The sequence below is a fragment of the Alosa alosa genome, chromosome 4 (genome assembly GCF_017589495.1).
Source record: "Alosa alosa isolate M-15738 ecotype Scorff River chromosome 4, AALO_Geno_1.1, whole genome shotgun sequence".
In the NCBI taxonomy this organism is placed as follows: Eukaryota; Metazoa; Chordata; class Actinopteri; order Clupeiformes; family Clupeidae; genus Alosa; species Alosa alosa.
The window spans coordinates 25,121,502-25,131,501 of NC_063192.1; the positions used below are offsets into that span (position 1 = coordinate 25,121,502).

The 10,000-nt window shown below is 47.5% G+C and overlaps 1 protein-coding gene across 1 annotated transcript in view; it reads left to right on the forward strand.

Moving 5' to 3' along the window:
• LOC125293321 (prickle-like protein 2) overlaps positions 1-10,000 on the forward strand; it is a 54,722-nt gene that overhangs the window by 25,229 nt on the left and 19,493 nt on the right. The window contains 1 exon segment of the mRNA XM_048241187.1: positions 7,389-7,560. Coding sequence (XP_048097144.1) covers positions 7,435-7,560 — 126 coding nt within the window. The 5' untranslated portion in view covers positions 7,389-7,434.

Sequence of the window (10,000 nt, forward strand, 5' to 3'; positions counted from 1 at the left end):
CTGGGTTTCTCACCCATAATATGGGAAAATTTCAACATAGGTCTTTCTGTTGCTATCTCTCTGCTGACAGCAAGATTTGCTTACAGATTGGCATCAAATCGTGCTCTCACAACAACCACGCCGTTATCTTAAATAGGCTGAAATTACTCTAAGGTTGCCTTCAAGCAAGCCAAAAAATCTGTTTTGCTGGAAGGCTAATGTTATGAGAGTATTAAAATACAAGATATTTTACGGGAAAATATTAAAACGGGAATAGAGCAGGACAAAAGTTGAAATACCTGAGAAACCCAGAAAAAAGGGAGGGTTGACAGGTATGGGATTTAAACATGTTTGAAAAAGTTTAACAGGTCAAGTATTTAAGTTTAACTGAAAATTAAACTGATTTACTCTTTAAATGTGGAAAAATTGATTGATTTTTTGCCATGTCATAGAAGGGTATGGCATGAAAAGTTTGGTGAAGCACTGGTCTAAAGTAAACACTTTTAGTGTTACTGTTACTGTTAATTCTAGCATTGGTTAGGTCAGCTTCTGGTAAACCTCATGTGAACATTTTTGGAATGAGAGTTCTCGGAACTCATGGAATTATATGATCCTGTGCTGAGTCACACTGTGCCTGTTTGGTCCCTTTTGTACTGCTGTAGAAATGGAGCTAATGGGGCCTTAGGTTCCACACAGAACACAGTGTGGAACCTCTCATAAACACTTGGAGGAACTCCAATATGACAGGTCCTCTTCCTGGGTGAAGGTCGAGGAACCTTTTCCCCCATGTAGCATAGCAGCAGCAGAGCTTCCATGCTTACTCACAAGCTACTCACACACAAACCACGCACAAGAACAAGATTTTGGACAGTTCAATTACTCCAATTATGTCCAACTCCTTTGGAGTGCCAGAGGCTGAAGACAGGGCAGTGATATAACGCCATAACCGAGCTGCAGGCTCTCTTCAGACCTGTTGCCTGCTGTGACTAATCTGCCGTACAAGTTTAGATATGCCACCACCAGGGTTCCCCACTGCCACTGGAGCCATATGAATCTGAGTCACGGCTAAAAGCTCAGCCTCTGATTGGCCGCGACAGGTGAGCAATGTTCCCCCCTGTGCCAGGCATATGTAATGGCCATCCATCCTGAGTGCTTAATAAAGCCCCCTAATCGAAGCTCCGGCACAATTAGAGGTCCATTATGGGGGCTTTGTCAATTCTCCTGGGCCGGTGTCTGTTTGCGCTGATTGACATAGAGAACATCCTCGGGAGAAAAACCTGAGAGGAAGAGGAGAGAGAGGGAGAGAGAGAGAGGAAGAGGAGATAGAAGAGGAGGGGAGGACTGAGAGGAGGGAGAGGAAAGAGAGTGAAGATGTTTGAAGAGATGAAGAAGGTGAAGATGTGTTTTTTTACTTTATGAAGGGAGCTTCAGTTGTTTGCTCTTGCCTGTCTCACAATGAAATGGATTCGTGTGTGTGTGTGTGTGTGTGTGTGTGTGTGTGTGTGTGTGCATGCAGATGCGTGTTCTGTCCATTAGGGGACATGGTGCTGATTAGCGATCAAATCTTCCCTGCTAATGCACCCACTCGCGCTGCCAAACAATAGGGCGTCGGGCCAATGATGTCATAGCCAATAGTGTCGCGCGGCGCACAGATGTTTGCGATGAAGACTTTCAGCTGTTATCCGTTAGCTCCTCATTAGCGATGCGCATAGAATTACATCTCAGCAGTTTTTTGGAGGACACCTTTCATTTCATTTTTATGATCTCTTGTATTTTGGTTGGTTTGGTTTAAGCGTTTGCTGACGTTGCAGCCCCTGGAGCGCTGCCTCTGGGAGTGGAGCAGTGGGGACTCGACTCTCCATCGAGCCTCGGTTGTGTCTCACTCTCTGGGTGTTGGCAGAAAAGGGACACACACACACACACACACACACACACACACACACACACACACACACCGCTGGTTGCTGTTTGTGTCTCGTGTGAGGCTCATGCTTTGAGCACTAAAGAGTTAACCTGACAAGATCTTTGGTCAGCTCAGCTCAGCTGCTCCTGCCGAGAGCATCCACTCACGCTGGCTTTTACATAAATAAGAGTCCTCTCTCTCTCTCTCTCTCTCGTTCCCCCTCTCTCCTGCTCTCCTCTCCTCTCTCTATCTCTCTCTCTCTCCCTCTCTCTTTCTCTCTCCCTCGCACTCTCACTCTCTCGCTCTCTTGCGCGCGCACACACACCCACACAGAGCCTCTCATACGAGAATGGGTGGATAGAGCCTGACACGTGAAAGGAGAAAACCATCTCTCTCAGCATTAGTGCTTCTCTTTTATTTCTCTCCCTTTTCTCTCTCTTTCTCCATCTTTCCTCCCATCTCTTCTCTCTTCCTTCTGCCTGTCCTTCTCATGCTCTCTCTCTCTCTCTCTCTCTCTCTCTCTCTCTCTCTCTCTCACCCCCCTCCCTCCGTCTGTATCTGATGGTTGGATTCAGATGAAAAGCAAGGGGTCCTTAGCAGGTCTGTATCAAGCCTTTTCTCTTTAAAAGCAGCTCCGTTGCCTGACTGAGTGTGTCGCAGTAAACATTAGGCTCCAGTGTTGCTGGATGAGCTGCTTGTCTTAAAATGGTGACGCTCATCTCTTCTCTTCCCCTCTCTTTTCTTCTCTTTTTCTATTTTTTCCCTTTTGGCTTCTTTCAAACTGGTCTTTTTTTTCCGGAAGCTTCATTGGTGGCTGTGTTTGTAGCAGCAAACACGACTGGTCGCTGTGTGTCTCGTTGGACTGCTGCCTTATCTTTTATTTATTCACAGAAGGATGCTGATTCTTCTTTCTTCTATCTTTTCCCTCTCTTTTTTCCCCTCTTCCTCTCTCCTTGTGTTTTGTCGTTCTCCCCTTTCCTTGTATTCTGACTTTTGTCATGCTCCATCTCTCCTGGTAATGCCATTACCATTGATGTGACAGTCAGGGGGAGCGGAGAGAGGAAGGGAAGAGAGAGAGAGAGAGAGAGAGAGAGAGAGAGAGGAATGAGTCGATGTTGCTAAGGCCGCGGAGGGCTGCGCTGTGACGTGAGCATGACGGAGGTGCTCGAGAATGTGATTATGTGTTACGTCATGGCACGCCTTCCAGCTTAGGGCCTGGTTGATATACAATGTGTGTGTGTGTGTGTGTGTGTGTGTGTGTGTGTGTGTGTGTGTGTGTGCAGCAATGTTGTGAGCAGTGGAACACAGGTCCTCCCTTGGGCCCTGTGTGTGTGTGTGTGTGTGTGTGTGTGTGTGTGTGTGTGTGTGTGTGTGTGTGTGTGTGTGTGTGTGTGCAGCAATGTTGTGAGCAGTAGAACACAGGTCCTCCCTTGGGCCCTGTGTGTGTGTGTGTGTGTGTGTGTGTGTGTGTGTGTGTGTGTGTGTGTGTGTGTGTGTGTGTGTGTGTGTGTGTGCTAGCCTGCTGCGGGAACAGGTGGGGGCTGCTGGTGGCCGTTCTGTGATTAAGAGCTGAGATTCATCTCACGGCATAGACAAAAAACAAAGGATGGATGAATGAATGAATGAATGAATGAATAAATAAATGAATGAATGAATGAATGAATGAATGAATGAATGAAGAGAGGTAAAAAAAAAAAAATGTAATGTAAATGGGCCTTTTTCCCTTCTCCTGGGAATATTCCATGGAGTTATTGGATGTTTCCTTGCTGAGTGCTCCAGAGTCCATTGTGAGAGGTGCTGGGGGTGAATAATGGGATGGAGATGCTGGTGAGTTGAATAGACGTAGACCAGGCAGAGTTGAATGAGGCACTTGCTGCATTGAAGAAGAAGGCCTTTCTATTCAGTCATAAATAATGTGTTTGACATTTACTTCTGTCTGATTAGTGTTAAAAGGTTTTAGCAGGCATTTCTAGATGTTCTCACTGAAAAGGTGTGTGCTTATGGAAAAGCCAGGTGAGGACGGGACTCCGACTGAGGTCACGCTACCTGGAGCAGGTGTGAAGAGACAGCACTTCTGCTCTGCCGACTTTACCACAAATCCTCCAAACGTTCTAGAAAAGGCGCTTTTCTTTTCTCCTTTGACTGTGCTGAGCCTGACCTGTCAGCGATGAATAATCTTCAGTAGCTTTCGTTCCGCAGTGCTTTTTACATTATGCCTCCCCGACTGTTCTTTATATACAGTGTATATATACTGTACTGTAGCTCTTGTGTTGGCTATAAAAAGCAGAGGCTTGCACTTTGGTCAGCTCTGATGTCCCAGCCGTCCTGTCTGAGGGGCTGTGTCAGCGTTGCTGGACTGACCGCTGTGAGATTTGCGACTTTCTCCACCCTACGGGTCACCGACTGGGGTCACGCTGCTGTAAAGGGAATGTCAGCATGCGTGTGAGACACAATGTATCTCACACAGTGACCTGCACGTACCAACACACTGCACAACACACACATCCTGATTCTGTAGTATAACACAACGATCAGTGACTCCCCCATCCCGCCCAGTCGTGAGGGGAGCCCCTGGACGGCGGTACACTCCAGTGACCACCACCACATTCTCCAGCAGCCCGTGAAATCACTTCAGGCACTGGCGTGAGAGCATTGCCCGGCCTGTCGTTCAATTTCCTTTCCTCCAGGTCACAGGGAGCCCCGTGGCCTCTCTAGGCAGAGCAGAACACAGCACAGCCCTGTAGGCATTAGCGTTAGCAGAGCCCTTTAGCGTTGGTGGCAGCCGTGGCCTACTGGTTAGCTCTTCGGACTTGTAACTGGAGGGTTGCCGGTTCGAACACCGACCAGTAGGCCACGGCTGAAGTGCCCTTGAGCAAGGCACCTAACCCCCCACTGCTCCCCGAGCGCCGCTGTTGTTGCAGGCAGCTCACTGCGCAGGGATTAGTGTGTGCTTCTGTTCACTGTGTGCAGTGTATTTTACTAATTCACGGATTGGGATAAATGCAGAGACCAAATTTCCCTCACGGGATCAAAAGAGTATATATACTTATACTTATACTTACTGTAGCGTGAGCAGAGCACAGCCCTGTAGCGTGAGCATAGCACAGCCCTGTAGCGTTAGCAGAGCCCTGTAGCGTTAGCAGAGCAGAGCAGAGCCCTTTTAGCGTTAGCAGAGCCCTGTAGCCTTAGCAGAGCAGAGCCCTTTTAGCGTTAGCAGAGCCCTGTAGCGTTAGCAATGCACAGCCCTGTAGCATGAGCAGAGCCCTGTAGCGTTAGCAATGCACAGCCCTGTAGCGTTAGCAGAGCCCTGTAGCGTTAGCAATGCACAGCCCTGTAGCGTGAGCAGAGCCCTATAGCGTTAGCAGAGCCCTGTAGCGTTAGCAGAGCTCAGCCCTGGAGCGTTAGCAGAGCTCAGCCCAGTAGCGTTAGCAGAGCAGAGCCCTGTAGCATTAGCAGAGCACAGCCCTGTAGCGTTAGCAGAGCTCAGCCCTGTAGCGTGAGCCCTGTGGCATTAGCAGAGGACAGCCCTTTTGCATAAGCAGAGCACAGCCCTGTAGCGTTAGCAATGCACAGCCCTGTAGCGTGAGCAGAGCCCTATAGCGTTAGCAGAGCCCTGTAGCGTTATCAGAGCTCAGCCCTGTAGCGTTAGCAGAGCACAGCCCTGTAGCGTTAGCAGAGCACAGCCCTGTAGCGTGAGCAGAGCACAGCCCTGTAGCGTGAGCAGAGCACAGCCCAGTAGCGTGAGCAGAGCACAGCCCAGTAGCGTGAGCAGAGCACAGCCCTGTTGCGTTAGCAGAGCACAGCCCTGTAGCGTTAGCAGAGCACAGCCCTGTTGCGTGAGAGGTTCGGAGTGGAGATGGAGGGGGAAAACAGCCCGTTGTGGAGCTAAAGCTACAGATACCCACCCACCATCACCCCACACCACCACTCCTATTCCTAGGGCTGGGATTTGATGATGGGGGGATTATGCTGTGTTTTATGGGGCCGTATGGACATATGAGCTGTGTGGTGGAGCAGCCTCGAGTCTTGCATTTTCCAAGAGCAGAACTCCCTCCCATCCAGCGGACGCTGAGACTGGGGGTGTCGAACGTGTCTAATGTGGCTGGCCTGTTGTGTGTGTGAGTCACGGGCGCTGTGTGTGTGTGTGTGTGTGTGTGTGTGTCCCTGCGGGGGACAGCGTCTCTCTCCACAGACACTGATGACTGATTGATTGACTGGCTGACGAGCCGATGACAGGGCCACTGTGGGGGTTTGGACTTTTATGAGGCTCTGGCAGGCTAAATGCACTCATGTTTCTTCCATCTGCAGCCCCTCACTCCTATTGTTATCATCTAACCCCCCCTCTCTCTCTCCCTTTCTCTTCCTCCTTCTCTCTCTCTCTCCCTCCTTCTCGCTCTCCCTCTCCCTCTCTCTCCCTCTCTTCCTTAAACCTCTCTCTCTTTCTGTCTCTCTTTTTTCCATCTCTCCCCCCCTCTCTGTCTTTCCCTGTCCATTCCTCTGAATTTTGCTGATTTAATGTTGAATGTAATATTTAGCCTTTGTCCCACATCTCTGTAATTAGCTATTACACTTATTTAAAGTATTTTAGACAGCAGGGTGCAAAGTGATCAGATCTTTGTTATAGTTGTCACTGAACTGCAGGATTTCATGTTTCATTTCATGCATTTTAATGTATACTATTTAAATGAGCTTTAATAACCATTTTTAAATTTAATTTAGTCATGTACAAGGCACAGCCATCACTTTCTCTCTTTCTCTCTCTCACTCTTTCTCCTTCTTTTTCTCTGACACATATACTCTTTCTCTCTCTCTCTCTCTCTCTCTCTCTATCTCTGATCATTCAAATGAATCACTTTGCATGCACACAGAGGCTTTGGAGTCATTGCATGGGTCAGGCCAAATTTGATTGCTGTCCATTTACATTCTCAGGAGCATAATCATATTTACATTTCCTCCTATCTCTGCGCCTGGGTTTCAGTTGGCTGAATCTTAATGAATGAGACAGCTTGGAATGTCTAACCAGTGCATCCGAGTGCACATCTAAAAATGAAGTGTGTGTGTGTGTGTGTGTGTGTGTGTGTGTGTGTGTGTGTGTGTGTGTGTGTGTGTGTGTGTTGTCCATATACCTTTCTATATGTAAAGGTGTGTATGTTCTTTCAGTGAACCATGGGTTCAAATGATTTGATGTTGTTTCACTTAATGGCTACCTTGAACCAAAGCAATTGGGATGTTTGATTCATACCCATATCCAGAATGTAAATTATGCAGGAAAAACTACAACTAAAAGATTAGGTGCAGCACATTATATATTTAGATATCAGGTATGCATAATTATGTAGAGCTTCATAACTGATATGCTTCCCTCTCAATCTCTTTCTCTCTCTCTCTCTCTCTCTCTCTCTCTTGGTTCTCTCTCTTCTCTCCCTTTTCTGCACTCTCTCTCTCTCTCTGTCTCTCACTCTCTCTCTCTCTCTCTCTCTGTCTGGTCTCTGTCTCTGGTGGACAGCTGTGATTGTGTGCGTGCTCTGGGAGAGGAGCATGTTGTGGCTGTGATGTCGCTGGACATGGAGAAGGCCGTCACAAAGCTCATGTACGACTTCCAGCGGAACTCCACCTCTGACCTACTGAATTAGGCCAAAATCGGAGAACAGTACCGCCCGGGTTTGAGTCCCGAGCAGGTGAGATATGCACCCGCCATACACACACACACACACACACACACACACACACACACACACACACACACTGTATTTAAAAGAGATTAAATGAGATCAATAACACTTCACTTAATCCCCACTCCAAGATATTTCTGATCTTGTCATAAATGTATAATTTATCACCATGCTAGAAAGTAGCCGACGACAGGAGGGCGTCATGCACACTTATCGGATATCGTCATGACACCTATTTTTAATGACGTTTGAATTTCATACCAACCTGTGATAGAAGTTTATACACTGTCATGATGACATCCATCAGTCACTGATAATAGTCACATGACTGCCCTGTCACACAGTGTCACGCAGTGTATGACAGGAAGTACCATCTGCCATGACATGGTAATGAAGGCGTTATGTAAGGATTCAGATAAAGCATTGCTAATTATTCTCAGAGTCCCTCGCAAACATACTCCATAACGGCTAATTAATTAATTCCTAATTGGAGATGAAAAGGAATTTATGGTTAGATGTATCAGAGGGAAAGCCTCAGCTAGGTCAGCATTTATATAATAACATGGGAGGGCACACGCATGTTCATGCAAATGAAATCCTAAACACACACACACACACATACATACACACACACACACACACATACACACACACACACACACACAATACACACACACACACACACATAAAACACACATGTTAAACACACACACACACACACACACACACACACACACACACACACACACACACCACACACACACACTAAAGTGCATTAGCATACAGATTAATATATACATACCCCCAACAGGCTCAATCAGTGACATGCACATGTAAAGGCACACATAAATATGTATAAGCTTATACAAGTACACACTAACACAAACGGGCATACATCACACACATACACTATTGTACAAGAGAAAATAATATATAAATATGTGTAACTTGCATATAGACATACTGTAAACAAGCACTCAAACCCGTCTACGCATGAGTAGAATATCACACACATTGAGATGACACAATATTGAAATACACACACACACACACCACAGACTCACACCCTTGCTTGCTCACATGCACACACTCTCATTTACACACACATCAATCAGCCAGTGGCACACACGGACTGCACTGCATGCTTGTTGTCCTCCAGGCATAACGAGACCAAGAGTGCAGTGCAGTCCATGTGTGCCACTGGCAGTGTCAGAGGCAGGATGTGGCAGTTAGAGGCAGGCAGTTTCCTATGCAGGGTTTGTGTGTGTGTGTGTGTGTGTGTGTGTCTGTCTGTGTGTGTGTGTGTAACAAACAAACCAATGTGTGTTTCTGTGTGTGTGTGTGTGTGTGTGTGTGTGTGTGTGTGTGTGTGATTACCATCATCATCATGGTGCAGCAGCTGCTCACACAGCCATCATGGTCAGGCAGTGTCCAAGGCAGGACTAGAGCCAACAGCACAGGCTCAGAGTCTGGCTGGGCTCCGGGGGTCTGGCAGGGCAGCAGGTATGGGTCTGTGTGACCTGTGTCTTAATGAACTGCCCAGGAGCATTTATCAGCCGGCCAGCACAATGAGCAGCACCAATAGGTCATTTCATTGCTTCCTGGAGGCTGCCCGCCACTCAACTCCCCTCTGAATACAGTGGACAAGGAAAGGGGTTTCATGGGAAGGCATGCAGCTACGTGTGTGTGTGTGTGTGTGTGCATGTGTGTGTGTGCGTGTGTGTGTGCGTGTGTGTGTGTGTGTGTGTGTGTGGAGGGAAGTTGTATTTGTGTATTTGTGTGCACACACAGATGTGTTATTTGTGTATTTTAGGGGGGTGGAAGAGAAACAGGGAAAGAGAAAAAGACTTTAAGAGCGAGGGAAAAAAGAGAAAGAGAGAGAGAGAGAGAGTGGAGAGAGTGCAGGGTGAAGAAAGCAGGGGAGGAAAGCAGAGATGGACAGAGCAGAGAGAGGATGAACACGAGGAGGAGAAACGCTATGCAGAACATGTGGAGCCAGATAGACAGATTAAATCTGAAAAATAAAAATAGTGCAGCCTGGACAGGACTGGACTCTGCGGAGCGTGACCGATTAGCTCTGAAACATTTCATGGAAGAATAAACGTGTGAAACTCACTGAAGTGTCACTGTTAACGACATGCTGTTCCCAAGGGAAGTAGGTACAAATCGCATGTATCGATATTGTGACTGTGTGTGTGTGTGTGTGTGTGTGTGTGGGGGGTTAGTAGTACGTGTGTGGATATTCACGTGTGTGTGTGTGTGTGTGTGTGTGTGTGTGTGTGTGTGTGTGTGTGACTGTGCGTGCGTGATGTGTGTAATGTGTAGGTGTGCGTGCGTGTGTGTGTGCGCGGAGATTCCGTGCGTGCGTGTGTGTGTGTGCTGTGTGTGTGCGTGACACTGTGTGTGTGTGTGTGTGTGGACTGTGTGTGCGCGTGCGTGTGTGTGT